At 36.3% G+C, this 15,601-nt stretch overlaps 2 protein-coding genes across 6 annotated transcripts in view; one reads left to right on the plus strand and one right to left on the minus strand.

Annotated features, from left to right (window-relative positions):
* The window catches only part of LOC126473162 (arf-GAP with dual PH domain-containing protein 1-like), a 140,446-nt gene extending 128,365 nt beyond the window's left edge, over nt 1-12,081 (plus strand). Inside the window, exon 8 of the mRNA XM_050100029.1 lies at nt 8,453-12,081. Within this exon, the coding sequence (XP_049955986.1) occupies nt 8,453-8,543 (91 nt within the window). The 3' untranslated portion in view covers nt 8,544-12,081. The remainder of the gene's footprint in view (nt 1-8,452) is intronic.
* A 308-nt stretch (nt 12,082-12,389) lies between these two features.
* LOC126473163 (alpha/beta-tubulin-N-acetyltransferase 9) overlaps nt 12,390-15,601 on the minus strand; it is a 77,208-nt gene continuing 73,996 nt past the window's right edge. For 4 of the 5 annotated variants that reach the window (XM_050100035.1, XM_050100030.1, XM_050100034.1 and 1 more), the window contains 2 exons: nt 12,876-12,970; nt 12,390-12,761 (listed from right to left, as the gene is read on the minus strand). In XM_050100035.1, the coding sequence (XP_049955992.1) occupies nt 12,651-12,761; nt 12,876-12,970 (206 nt within the window). In that variant the 3' untranslated portion in view covers nt 12,390-12,650. Of the gene's footprint in view, nt 12,776-12,875; nt 12,971-15,601 lie in introns of all 5 variants that reach the window. The other variant, XM_050100031.1, reaches the window with a different exon arrangement.

A 15,601-nucleotide genomic window follows, 5' to 3' on the forward strand; every position in this document is an offset into this window, starting at 1 on the left:
CACTCTCACTTCAGCCTTCACTGAACATAATTATCCCAACAGCCTAGTTCAAAGCAGATTTCCCGGGCCATCACATCCAATCCTGGTACTGCTGATCCCCTGGTCTTGAATGTATCAATGAGCTATTTCTACAAGGCCATGACTTCTTAAAATCATGCCCCAGCTGTTATGTTAACACTGTTCGGCCATTTACATCAGCGTGATTGCCACCCAGTTATCAGTCAGAATGAAAGGGCGTAGGCAGAGGGTGTATACAAGCAACACACAATATCCTGTAGCAGAACATGCTGTACATCATGACAGACATGACCTCGGTGCCTGTTTCACCGCATGCACCATCTGGATTCTTCCTCCGCACACCAGTTTCTCGGAACTCTGCAGGTAGGAACTAGCACTACAACATGTCCTAGATTATCGCCCCACACCTGGCCTTAATTTATGCTAATTCCTTGTGTCTCAGCATTTACTCACAGTAACTACTCCTTTCTTCACTCCATTTTAGTTTTCTACATATTTCATTTTCTGACTTTATTTTTTAGCCATCCCCGCTCCAACCTCAGATACATACAATGCACTTACCTTTTCACTCTTAACTTGTGCATGATGTTTTAGTAGTGATCCTGTCTTGTATATTACCCGTCTTCCACCTTTAAGCTCTCAGGTTTCAAATCTCGGCTGGTGCAGTCCCCAAGAATCAGTGTTACCTTCTCATCTCATTCAGTAAGTCTCCCCTGACCTGGTGTTCTATGTGACTTTTTTAAATGATACCCCTTTCCCTAAAACTTCTCAGTCCTCTTCCTTGCCCTTCAACTCTCTTGCTAGAAGAAGAGCCACTGGCTCCAAAAGCTTGTAAAAGTTAAATCCTTGTGTGTGTGTGTGTGTGTGTGTGTGTGTGTGTGTTGCCCTGCTGCCACTTGGTGTGCAGATATTTTATCTATCCATTTACATTATAATTTTTAACCTATGTAATGTATGAAGGGGAAATATTAATACCAAAAATTACGAAAGTTCTTGAGCAATTTATTTCAGGTTTTTACATAATACTTTAATGTTCATTTGGACAGACATAGGCTATATATTTTAATATATGTAACATATAAATGTACATTTGTTATGAACAATGGGGAAACACTGTTGCCAAAAATCTCAAAACATTCTTGACAGATTTCCTTGAAATTTTACACAAATGAACATTCAGATAGACTTTTTTTAGTATATATGTAAAATCTCAAAAAGTACTCAATTGATTTACTTCAAATTTTTACGCATTACTGTAATAAATGTTTGGACACATGTAGGCGACATATTTTCAATATTTATGTAATATGTAGTAGAATCAGAACTTGCAATAACAGCAAACAAGTCTAAATGTCAAAGAGAGAAGGGGTGGGGATGGGGGGGGGGGGTTGATGGAGAGGGGGAGGGGCTGAGCAGAAGATGAGAGGGGGAGTATGATGTGGACAGGGACATGGAGGGAGACAGAGATTAGAATGTACATCCACTTCCCACAAATATTTAGCAATTTCCCATTTAACCCGACTGAGCCACAGCCATGTCTGGCCCGGGACAGCTAGTACTTTATAAATATCAAGTTGTCAGTTGTAATATCTGCCTGCCACCTTGGTCATCATTGATTCCAATTAGGCTTCTGAATGAAAAATGAAAGTGCTCAAGGCATTGCATTGTGATGTGGAACTATGAAACAAAAATATTAACACCATGAAGCAGAAATAATTAAATTCTTGAAATTAGTGATAATGATATTGAACAGTTTATTTCTAATAAAAAAGTATTTTTTGCCCAATTTGGTCTGAACGTCATCTACTTGACGACAAATGCTTTATGATGCAATGGAAATTAAAGATTTTGTCAGGGTTCTACATCTAGTTAATAAACTGCCAGTTGTAAATGTTCTGACCGAGGCAGGCATTAAATTCGTGGAAAATTAGAATGAATTATTTTAAAAAAAAAAAAAAAGGAAAGAGGCATTATGTTCTTCAGAATGTATATGCATATCTCCATAAGTTTTCAAGGCAAAGAAAGAAACTATGAAATTATAGGAAAATTTAAAAGGAAATTTTGTTTTTGTGTCATATTTGCCTCTCAGACTTTTTACATGGTACCAGAATGAAATTTCACTCTGCAGTAGAGTGTGCAGCAATTTGAAACCTTCTGGTAGATTTAAACTGTGCCAGAATGGAACCTGAGCATGGGAATTGTTGTGTTTTGCAGGAAGATGCTCTATCGACTGAACTATCTGAACATGACTCACTGACGAACCTCACCACTAAGCCAAATCTCCACAGTAGCCTTTCTAGAGGAACAAGAAGAAAGGAATATTGAGTTTAATGTCCTGTCAATGTCAAGGTCATTAGGAAAAGAGCACACACTCAGATTGTGTCAGGGATGGGGAAGGAAATTGGCTGTGCCCTTTGAAAGAAACCATCCCAGCATTCTTTTGGAGTGATTTAGGGAAATCATGGAAAACCTAAATCTGGATGGCCCGATGCAGGTTTGAACAGTTGTCATCCCAAATGTGAGTCCACTGTGCTAGCCACTGCGCCACCTTGCTCAGCAATATCCTTTCTTCCACGAGTGCTAGCCCCACAAGATATGCAGAAGAACTTCCACGAAGTTTGGATTGTAGAAGATGAGGTAATGACAGAAGTAAATCCGCGAGGGCAGGTTTTGAGTCATGCTTCAATAGCTTGGTCAGCAGAACACTTGATCAGCAATAGAAAAGTACCAGGTTTGACACCTAGTCCGGCACACAGTTTTAGTCTGCCAGTATGTTTCAAATCAGCGTACACTCTGCTGCAGAGTGAAATTTCATTCTGGAAACAAACACCTTGGCTGTGGCTAAAACATATCTCTGCACTAGTCTTTCTTCCAGAAGTGCTATTCCCACGAGGTTTGCAGGATAACCTTTGTGAAGTTTGGAAGGTAGGATATGTACTGGTGGAAATAAAAATGTAAGGGTAGGTCTTGAGTAATTTTTGGATAGCTCAGTCTGTGAGCACTTGCTAGCGAAAGCAAATATTCCTGGTTTGAATCCCAGTCTTGCACACAGTGTTAATCTGTCAGGAAGTTTTTGTGTATAGAAATTTTACAGATTGTAATTCTTAAAGTTAATACAGCAATATTGATAATTAATGTGAAAGTTATAAAATTATCAGCTAATCAGCTACTTCTGATGCATATTTTTTGACATAAGAAAACAATGAGTTTTTATGCAATATTTTTGTTTTTTCCAAATTAATAGGCCGAGCTACACCCCTTTCCCAATTGTGCCTAGATTACATGCTTTATTTTTTTTATTAAATGGGACCAAAGTGGGAGCTGGGAGGGGCAGGGGAGGGGGAATAAGGGCAACAGCAACCCTTATGGTCATTACTGATTAGCCATTTTTGAACCTTCTCATGGAACTTCAGTTTCTACTTGTGATCGGAAAGGGTGTGGTCAGTGTATAAAACTATTTGCTGACATTTTATCCTCATGTGTGGGAGACATCTTCTGAGATAAGCCTAGCATCTATGAAGATGTATCCTGCAGATGAGAACAAAAGTCAGTAAATAGTTTTTTTCATCTGCCACAGCCAATCGGTCCAAAGGTTTTAATTGATGTTAACACCAGCCCTGTAAGCCTTCATAGTACTACTACTTGTAGAATAATTTCAGTGCTCAGTCAAATTCTTCACACAGCATCATACTTCTCATCTCATCGTCATTTGCTTCCTGTACCCTTTTTATAATACTGCCTTCAAGATTTTTCTCTTGTAGAGAACTCCTGTGCATTCCTTCCACATAGCTGACAACTATTAGGGATTGTCCATAATTATTGTTGATTTACCACCTTCATTTCAGAGTTACGGACAGGTACACTAAAAAATTTTGGAAATGAACATTATCGATTTCATGTTCTAAAAAGAATGGGAAAAGATACTGTTTGCTTTCTGCTTGTTATATGCAACTGAAATGTTTTATAGATTGTAATGATTTCATTGCGGAGACATACAAGTCTTGTGTGACAGCCATCTAATGGTGGAACTAAGATAATTGGTAGACATATCATCCGCGTGCAAAGTTGTAACCACCTGTGAATGTACGCATGCGTACCAGGTGGCGTTGATGTGCACACGCCCCTTTGAGTTTCGGACGGTATTTCCAGTGATTATGGTATTTCTGTATAGAGCGCATGTGCGGAAACAGGCCAGGATTATACCGCACGCATTAGACTGACTGATACCTTCACTAATCGTTACGTTGTGTTTGATGGTAATATTCATCCATTTAGAATTTGAAAACACTTCAGCAACTGTTAATAGTGTCCGTAAAGGAAAGCCTGACAAAAACGACAATTCAAACTTAAACAGTGCGAAAGATATCTCAAGTGCAAATGTAAAAAAGACTGTACTGAATTTAGACAGTAATAATGTGGAACACCAAAGTGTCAGTACAGTAGATGGCAGCATAATGAAAAAATGGAAAAGTGGAAAACTGGACAGACATTTTGGAAACAGTATAGTGAAGAATGGCCATGTTTGGTAAAATCAGACCAACATGTGTTTTGTACTGTGTGTTCATGACACATTTCTATAAAGCATGCTGGTCTTGATGATTGCTGTCATCATGTTATGTCTGAAGTATGTGTAGACCTAACAAAACTGTAGTCTTCAAATGGGCCATTGTTATCATTGGGAATAAAACATGATGAGGAAGACTCTGTCATGAATGTGGAAATGCTGTTTAAGTTCATTTAATGTTGAACATGAACTGCCAGTTTCTTGAGCAGATTATATTTCACAGTTGTTCAAAAAAATGTTTCTTGATTCTCAGATTGCTAAAAAAAAATACATTTGTGGAAGAACTAAAACAACAGAGGTTACAAATTCTTTGTCATTTGGTAAACAGTACAATGTAACAGAATACTTAAAACCCCTTTTCTCTTGCAACTGATAGTAGCATAGACATTAGAGATGTGAAACTATATCTAGCTGGCATTACTTACTTTGATATTAAGCAGGAAAAGGTGTGCACCACAACACTATTCCTTGCTGGAATCAAGTTTAAATATTAGCAAAGAAATTTTTAATATCTTGAGTGGTGAACTGCTAAGAAAAGGAATTCCCTAGAAAAATTGCATTTCAGTTGCATATGATAATGCAAGTACAGTAGTGGAACATATGAAAGCTCCACCACACACAAGAATTCAGTCTTGTTCCTGCCATCTACGTCATTTAGCTGGATGAGAAAGTGTGAAAAGCCTATAACATTATGATACTGAAGAACTGGTACTAGACATTTCTACTTTCTCCAGAAGAGTTCAAAAAGAAAGTCTGCTTTTAAACTTTGTCAAAATATGTATGGCACTAAACCCCATAAAGTACTTATGTATGTTTGTACAAGATGGCTCTCTCTGCTCCAGTCAATAGAAAGATAATTGAACAGTGGGAAACTGTTGTAAAATTTCAATGTGAGAAAGCTTAACAAAACGTAAACAATGTTCACTTATCTAGAGTGTGCCCTGTTCTAAATGATCCAGTAACTAAGCTGTATCTTCTTTTCTTGTGTAATATTGTTTTGTTATTTACCAAAGTGAATGTAGTCCTTCAGAAAGAAGAGTCAATAAATCACAGACTTCATAGCATCCTAAATAACTTATTTACAGATTTGATTGTGAGCTTTGTACCTGCATCTCGTAGTTTGCTGGAATTGAAATTTCAAAAAACAAATATCACAAAGGGGATGAAGATATTGTCATTGGTGTAGATACTAGAAGCTATATTCGTCACAGCAAGCTTGAAAAATCTGTAGTTACAAAATTTTATGAAGCTGTCAGAAAATTTTTCATCAACTCACGTATTCTGTCAAAGAAATATTTCCACTACACGATGACTTCTTAAAATAAAAAAAAAAAAAAAAAAAAAAAAAAAAAAAAAAAAAAAAAAAAAAAAAATACCAGTTTGATGAGTTTGGAATGGTGGAAGAAGAGAGAGCTGATAGTACTTCGTACAAAATATCTGCTATGTGTGATGCATCAGGCATTGAAAAGCATCAATCACTGAGCAGGCTTATGCTTGTGTTACTGATTATTGCTTGTAGTAATGCTGCCTGTGAGAGAGTTTTTAGTACTGTATTTCGATCTAGTATGAATACGAGAACCTTGAGTGCTTTGATCATCAGTAAATGAACCATTTATATTCAGGAAGGGCATATTACCAAAATAATTTTACAAAGGATCATATTCAGGCTGTAAAGAATACGACAAGATTATCAGTCAGGAGAAAGTATAGTCAGTCACCAGTGAGGAGTCTGTATTATACAAGTAGCAGGTCCAGCAAGAAGAGACAGTGGATGAGAAAGACTTGTAAATATTTTTATATAAAACACTGAAGATGTGCCTCTCACATCATGATGTAAATTGATAATTTTGTTTGCATATTTTACTTTCTTTTTAATTAATAATTTTGAGAGATGTACATGTATTGATTTTGCGGTATTTGTAAATTACAGAAATGTTTCTAAAGCAGCTTCACATTTACTAAACTGAGTTTTAGCTTTTCCCATTTAACCTGATTTTTTTTTCATTTACAGTTACTTTACTCACTGGAAAATCATTTTTATTTAGAGCCAAAAGTGTCTGAAGTACAGTGTTTAAAGGCTCAAAACAGAATTCTTACTTTAAAAATTTTCCAATTAAATCGAAATGAAAGGGCGCAGCCAATTTCCTTTCCCATCCTTGACACAATCTGAGCTTGGGCTCCGTCTCTTAAGAACCTCAATGTCAATGGGACATTAAACTCTAAGCAGCCCCCCCACCCACCAAAAAAAAAAAAAAAAAAAAAAGAGGGAGAGCCCATAAACCCACTTCTATATTTGCCATGCAATTACTGACAGCTACATCTCATGGTTGGCAGCTATGCTTCCATCTTTTTGCCTCCTCCTCCTCCTCCTCCTCCTCCTCCTCCTGCTCCTGCTCCTTATGTGTAGCAACAGCTTGCCATCGGAGGTTGTAATATCCATAAGGGTACTTCTCCTTTCTCCAAACTTATTTTCAGTTTTCCTGTAGATGGCATCTGCATTTAGATGGCATTCGCATTTGGGTTTCTCTTCTAGCCATTCCTGCTTTCTTACTTTTTACTCTTCATAATTCTCATTTTTTAGCCCCTGTATTACTTTTTACCTGCCTCGTTTGCCTCTGTGTTATTTTGAGTTACATTCATTAAACTTATTTTCAACATAATGAATAAATTAATGCTTCTATTCATCATAATATAAGTATGAAAAAGTAGTATTTATTCTGCTGATGTGTTCTACCAAAAACTCTGATGAATTTACTTTTTGCTACAGTTTGTCTCGGATGATGCACACAGTCAGCTTGCTAAATTAATATATGTGGTTTGGCTACTAATATTTCATATTCTTAATAAAAACTTAATGTAAAAGAGCCACTGAAACCTTCATGGTCTTTTAACAGATCATTTTTGATCATATTTTTTAATAGAATATCTATAATTAACATACCTACACATTCACACACTGTCCTGCCTGTGAACTTGATCTGTTTCATTGGATACTCAGTGCATTACTGTATTTATGGTCAATCAGTATAGTCAAAAATACATTGCGAAAACCAGTCATCACTGAAACTGCTGTGCTGCATGTTTATCAGACAGTTATGAATCCTTGAATTACAATATTAAATAGTGGTATTTTATAATTCTCAACTTGATGCCTCGTCATTCTCCATCTCTAACTTCATTAACCCACTCCCAGAGCAGTCTGCACTAGCTTTCTTGAGACCAACCACATAGGTTTTTCCTGATTACTTGTTTGTGTAATATGCAAAATCAGATATTTGCTGTAATGAAGGAAATTCCAGGTTGGAAACAATAAACAGAAATGGTGAATGGCAACCGCTCCTCCATAATTGACTGATGCGTATAGTGTAAATAAGATCACAAAATTACATAATATCACAGCAAATTTTTTATTCGTGTTGTTACAGTATGTAATGCTGCTACAGAATCTTCTTGAAGATGAACATGTGCACATGAATTTTTAAGTGATGACCATTCAGCAAACATTTTCTTTTGTTCTGGAGTATGTCTGTAGTATACTTGTAAGATGCATCTTGATGGCTGAGTTCATTTAACAACCCTTTCCCAACCATTTAAGTTGTTTCTGACCATCTTATGATTTAAGAGAACTTGTAATAAGCATGGATAGGGTGATGTTTTATGCTATGCCATGCACATTGTCATAGCTGTTTTCATTCTGTTACTCAGTTTTTCCTGCTTTAAGCAGATTATACTGCATGTAAACTTAAAAGGTATTTTGCATGATAGTAAACAGAACCATTAATTTCTGTGCTAATAAAATGTTATTCTCATATGCACGCTTCTGGCAACTTGGATTTCTCACAGTATTCGTTTGTGGCTTTGTTTGTGCAGATCAAGGCCAGAATCGCACAATTCACCAAAGTCAACACCAGGACGAGACACTCCTCTGAGCCATCACAGTACATCAGCTGATGGACAGTGAGGCCTGTCATGACAATAGTAATAACAGAACACCACCATCTCATAAAATTATACAGTGTTTTTAATTACATAATTTTAATTGAATGTACTGCTGCAGTATGATGTCACTCTTAGGCAATAAGTATTCTGTTCCATTCTTTAACAGAGAGAATTGTGATATAATTGCAGTGTAAGGATTTTACCTGATGAGTGATGGTATTCAGAATATATAGTATTAATAAGCAGTGGTCACACTTTTAGGTGCCTTGAAATATTTTGCTTGAAATAATTTTTAAAAGATCATTTGGCACAGTCACAGTTACACTTCTTATTAGATTTATGTTTTATGCCATTTTCACTGCCACTTTGTAGAAATAAATGAAGATTTTTTAGGAAATCAAACTTTAGTACCTATGCAAAAGGTTGTTGAAACAGTTTATATTCATGTAGGAAACAAAATACTGTTGTTTTAAAGTAACACATCTTTCGAGTCTTGAAGATGAAAATTTGGTCAGTTTTAGTTGCTAACTGTACATTTTTTATACCTTAAACAACTGACAATTTTGTATTTATTGTAGGGAGGATTTGTGTATCTCTCTCTCTCTCTCTCTCTCTCTCTCTCTCTCTCTCTCTCTCTCTCTCTCTCTCTCTGTGTGTGTGTGTGTGTGTGTGTGTGTGTGTGTGTGTGTGTGTGTGTGAGAGAGAGAGAGAGAGAGGGAGGGAGGAGGGGGGGGGGGAGTGTCGGGTCCCCTTTTTTTTTCCCTCAAGCAGGATTTGCTTATCTGTCCAACCATTACTCAAGATGTGATGCAGCTGCATAATACATATTTCAGATGATAACTAAGTATGACTCATTAACTGTGCTACAATAGTATTTGGGCATTTCTCATTTTCCAGTTCCTGTTTTAGATGCCAATTTACCGCAATAGAAGTACTTATGTACTTCAGTCAACATTGCTTTCTCTTTGCCTTATTCGGAAGTAAAATCATCCATGATTTTACACTTCAAACAATGTTGTAGTTCATTTTCACATTATATTTGTAACTAAATATTAATAAAATATTGTTATGTCTTCAGTGAAACTTAGGTCTTGGATTTATGCCTCCAGATTTTCTTTGGTTGCATTTTTCCATTACATCAAAAGTCATGTGTGCAACATTCATAATAACAGAAACCGATATCATAAATGTGTTACTGTTAACAGAATATTCAATTCATACAATATTTAGCAAACATTCATTTTCAAAACTTACCAATAAATTTGATACATTGCTGTGAATCCCACAATATTGTTGCTGTTTTGAATTAAAGTAAATGCACCCAGAGCAACTTTGTACTTCATTACTGTTGATGCCTTTATTGGATTTGACATGGTTAACAACATATGTTGAAGTCTGTGGGTTTATGCCTGTGAATCTGAAACATCAGATCATAAAAGGTACCAGTTGTCCAGAGCTGCAAAGCCAGTTAATGACTGTGTTACAATGTTCAGCTTTGGCCAAGATTCACATTTTTGGATTAAGTCATGGGCTCCGAGTGGTTATGTATCTGTTATACAGGGGGAACCAAAATTTGCAAACTTGGATCCCACACTGCAATTCCTTGCAGTCCAACAGTGCAAAAATGTCTCAAGCAGGATTTTGTCCTGTACATCTTTTCCGAAAGAAAAAAAGGTGTTAATGAAAGACAGGTTGGCATGAATGACAAGTATCTTCATTCAATACTGCAAAGCTGTATCTCCCAGTTAGTGCAGTGGGCAGAGTTTTGCATTAGAATATTCCAGTCTGAGAGGTCAATTCTGAACTAAGTTCTTTTTCTTATTTTCTAATTTTGATCTGTCCAATAACGCTGTGGAATACTATGTTTATTAAATGATATATATATCCTACAACTAGTTTTTTAATGTGCAACATAATACTATTGGTCAAACATTTGAGAAATATTCATACTCAATTAAAGAAATTACTTATTATAGGACAGAAATTCTATTTCAGTATTAAATAAATGCACTTGTTTTGTATAAGACTTGCTGTAATTGCTGCATGATAATTAAGAAGCCAAGTACCACATCATGCTGTCTAAAATTAGAACATAAAAAGATTTACACCTAAACCAAGAAATGAAATCTTGAACTTGGGTATTATAATGTAGTAACTGGGCAGCCTATTCACATAGTATTGAATGAATATACTTTTCATAGATGTGATTGCAGTGTTGCCAAATTTCCATTCTTTGACATCCATTTTCTACTGAAAATATGGGTGGGATGAAATTTTGTTAGATGCCTTTTTGTACTGTTAGAATGCAAGGAATTGTCCTGTAGTATCCAATTGCACAAATTTTGGTTCACCTTGTATATTGTACACTGATAGTGAATGTGTTACACACACACACACACACACACACACACAGACAGACACACATGTATCAGAAGCCAAAGACTGTAGTTTCATTTGTTTCTGATTTCTTGTTAAGTAGGGTTACCGATGTAAGCATATATTGCTTAGCTGCTTGAACATATCTATTTGATGTAATTTCATTCTGTAAATTAAACAAAACAGCTTCATCATCATACTACTACTACTACTAATAATAATAATAACAAAAATAATAATAATAATAGCCGTCATCGTCGTCAGGTGTGTTTTCTGTATCCTTGCTCTGAATTGTGTGTTTTGTTGTTCACACAGAAAGAGGGGAAAAAAACAGCGTGAACATACAAGTTCTTCATTGACAATATTCTATCCTGGCTTTTCCTTTGGCTTTTCCTTCCATAAGCTTGAATCATTCTCATTGTGGAGAAGAATACATCTTCTCTTAAGAATCCTTTAACCTTGGGCTTAAGTTCATTTTATAAATACATGTATACCAGCTACATATGTAAAATTTATTACAGACGAAGATAATGTTCCTTATAACATTGTCTTACACTTGAATTATAAAGTAGATGCTTACTATCTATCCAATAATGCAACATATGAGTTAAATTCATTGACTTCTTGAGAGATGGTTGGACACTAAAACCAAGTACGCAAGTACCATGTTTCAAATTCAGTGTGCAGTTCATTACATTATTTTTTGCTGTTATTAATTATATTTGCTTTTTATGTACTGTTGTAGAACTAAGTATCATTGTACCTGTGAAATATTGACATTAGTGACACTTCTACCAATGAAGATTCTTGCTGTAATGTTCAGTGCCTATAAAAATCACACCATTTTAATTACTTATGAGTAAAAAAGTTAATTGATCAGGATTCTTGGTTCCTCCCCATACATTTTCAAGAACAACTATTATTTCATTTTTGCTGTTGTAATGAATAGCCCTAGACAAAGAATAGTTACCCAGTTCTTGCCAGTGTACTATAAATAGAGATTTTTGACATCAAAATAATATATTGGTGCAATATAATACTATTTTGTAGGTCTAAGTATCAGATACTGTACAATTAATTAATTTTAATGTGGCTGTTGAGTTTAAGGTGTTAATTAAGAATATCTCAGAGTGGTGTGTGTGTGTGTGTGTGTGTGTGTGTGTGTGTGTGTGAGGGAGAGAGAGGAGATGCAATGAAATGCAACAAAGGCCTATCAATTTGTATATGTGCTATTCTGAAAGAGTGGATTTAACATACATTATTGTGCTCTTGTAAACCACCAGGACTATATTTTGTTTTTAAATGAATTTATTACAGTTACCTTGTACATAAGTCATATAATTTTAATTTCAAAAGCCCTTGTATTTTTTTAGAAAGTCTGGAAAAAATTAGTACTGTTTGTATGTGTAACAAGTATTTTTTGTGAAAATATATATTACTCTGTGTCATGAGTGTTGTCCACATTCCTCTAAGAGCTGAACAAATCATGAAATATATTTTTGTCATTTATTTCTATTACATACTTTATATAGTTTACATTAAAATACTTTTGTTATCTTATACAGTATACAATAAAATATTTAAAAAAAAAAAGTTTGTCCTTCAGTGATGCAAATGTAACTCTCAGCTGTGATTCCCATTTCTTAATTGTAAAAGCAACAAATATTGTAAATCAACAATTTTGAGACAACACTGCAGTTTTAACCTGTTCTCAGTCACTATCCACATGCAACTATAGGGACAAAGATAGATACTAATCTTTCACTTGTTCTGAGCCTTGTGTTTGTTCCAGGAGCCAGGTCTTCCAGCCATTGTCAACTATCCTTTCCATGGTAACTTCTTGAAAGATGTTACTTTCACTAACCTGAAACCAAGCAGCTTTATAAAAAAAAAGTGTCCATTACATCATCGGCAGTACAACACTGTTGTTTTTCGAAGCAGAAGATTACATTGTAGAATTTTCAGTTTTGTTACTTACTTTATTAAATCCCATCTTGGAGAACATGGATATGCTTTTAACATTGTCCAGACCAATTTTGGCTTGGAACTTTTTAATTCCAAGGACTTCACACCCTGAAAAGGGTAATCATGTATGAATATTTCACTTATATTACTTGTTAACTAAAGGCCACAGTACTTTACAAAACATGTTCCTATTTGAGAATATAAGTCATTGTCTCCTTCTAATCTGTAAAACAGTCAACCAAGTCAGCTCTGACCTGGGGGGAGGGGGGACAGGGGGCTCATATTTTAACATTAAATAAAAACCATTTTTGTCTGACAAGAAAGATATTGCTGAAGGGCCATGATAATAATCAAACTTGCTTGTAAAATTTGCTCTTTTTTTCCTACAGGCTTGTCAAAGAAGCAGGCAGCTATACCAACCAAATTGTTAAATGTAACTTCACTTTTGAAGTAGCTGTCATGCTCACACATTAGGAAGTATTCTGACGCTATTAGTGGGAACAGATACCAATGCAGGTAAGGCATTCCTCACATTAATTTAAGCAATGTGTATAAAGAAGTATAAAATGGAAATGATTGTATGGCATTGTTGGCCGGGAGGCCCCATTCGAGGGAGTTCGGCCGCCGTATTGCAAGTCCTTTTCAGGTGACGCCACGTCGGCGACTTGTGAGTTGATGATGAAGGACACACAACACCAGTCTCCTGCTGGGAATTGATACCGGGCCGCCTGCGTGGTAGGCGGTAATGCTACTGCTATGCTACGGAGGTGGACTATAAAGAAGTAAAAGAAAACAAAATGCTGGTTCAGGAAGTGGTTGAAACTGAGAGATAAATATGCTCATGAAAATCTGATGAAGGAAATATTACACTCAGAACCTGATGATTACATCAACTTTCTCCAAAGAAACAGTCAAACTATTAAAAACTTGTCAGAATTACTTCACACTCACATTGAAAACGAAGTGACAGTTATGTAAAAATCTGCTGTCTTTGCCGGATTCCTCTAATGGAAGTTCATTAAAATTCCACAACACAGGATTTTAAATAGTTAATAAGGAGACCAGTCACCAAAAAGCAGAGTTATTGTGTCATTGAGAGGCACCCACAAAAGTGAAAAGTTTATGTGCACACGCCCACACATCCAAATACATAGTTGGTAGTTGAGGTTGTGTTGGGTGGGGGTGGGGGTGGGTAGGGTAGAGGGAGAAAGAGCAAGAAGCAGGAACAGTCAGGTATACAGCATAGGAATGGGTGAGGGAGGGGTGGCAGATGCAGAGGCTAGGCATGTGACACACAGGTGCTGGATGCAGTGACATGTAGTGCTGATGAAGATGGTGTGAGGTGACAGTACAGAGGAATAGGAAACTGTTGAGTAGAGAGAGAGTGGAGACATTGGGTTAGCAGAGGCTGAGGCTACATTTGTGGGAGTGAAGGATGTGCTGCAAGGATAACTCCCAATCAGAAAAGCTGATAGTGGAGGGAATAACCCAGATGGCACAGGTTATAAAGCAGCCATTGAACTCGAGCATGTTATGCTCAACATAATGTTGTGCCACTAGTTGGACAATTTTGTTCTTGACCACAGTTTGTCGGTGGCCATTCATTCTGGTGGACAGCTGATCAGAGGTCATGCACACACAAAATGTTGTGCAGTGATTGCAATACAGCTGGTATATAAGACAGCTCGCTTGACAGGTGGTGCTGCATCTGATGGTATAGGATAAGCCCATGACAGGACTGGAGTAGGATATGGTGAGTGCAAGGACTGAGCAAGTCTTACAACTGGGACTTCCGCAGGGATAAGACTCCTGTGGCAAGGTTTTGTGAATGGGAGCGGTATAGGGATGGGACAGATACATCATTTTTGGAAGAACTGAAGAGCTCTGTTTTTATTTTATTGCACTCTTGCTTGTATGTAGTGCATAGAATATTGATTGTCTTTTTGGTATCTTTCTGCATAACGTAACGGCTGGGAAAGATGCAACACCTCTATTTTTCGGTAATTGCCAGTGCTCTTTCATTTTCCATGATTGTGGAAACTCACAATAAAGAAAGAAAAATTCTAACAAAATCAATGTTCGCCACCTTGTAAAATTGGCCGTCAGTCCAAATCTCTCTCAAACATGGTGTGGGTTTGCAAATCTATCAAACAAAACAACACCCTGACAAAATAATCATGTACAGGGGGCATTAACAGTTGAAGTTAGTTTTATCAAACAATTCACAACTTTAATTACATTCTAAGAGCAGCTCACATTTGGATGAATTATTGTTTATAATGTCATATCAAAGATCAGCAGAAGAAACTGCTAACCCATAAGGGCATATTTTGAGATGCCATGTATTACATGTTTGGTTAAATTAAAAAACATTAATGTAACTTCTGTAAGACAAAAACACATTATGTAGCAGACAGCAATACATGTGGAAGTACTTCTGTTGAAAACACAACAGATAGTGTGATCAAAGTAATCCCTACCAAATTTAATGGTAGCATTTTCTTTCCCTGTCACCCTCAGTTGTCAGGTTCAGTGAAACATTTTAATTTTGTTTTGAAGTTCTGCAAAAGCTTTTACCATGCACGATACGTTTCAGACACTAAATATTGTAATATAAAGTACTAATGGAATCTTGAGTCATGCTGCAGTACTGTCACAATGTAACTGCACAGGTTAGGTGTGTGTGGATGGGCTAGTATGTACAGTGTGCATACTCTCTGAAGAGGATTTGTCCAAAAG

The sequence above is a fragment of the Schistocerca serialis genome, chromosome 4 (genome assembly GCF_023864345.2).
Source record: "Schistocerca serialis cubense isolate TAMUIC-IGC-003099 chromosome 4, iqSchSeri2.2, whole genome shotgun sequence".
Taxonomy (NCBI): Eukaryota; Metazoa; Arthropoda; class Insecta; order Orthoptera; family Acrididae; genus Schistocerca; species Schistocerca serialis.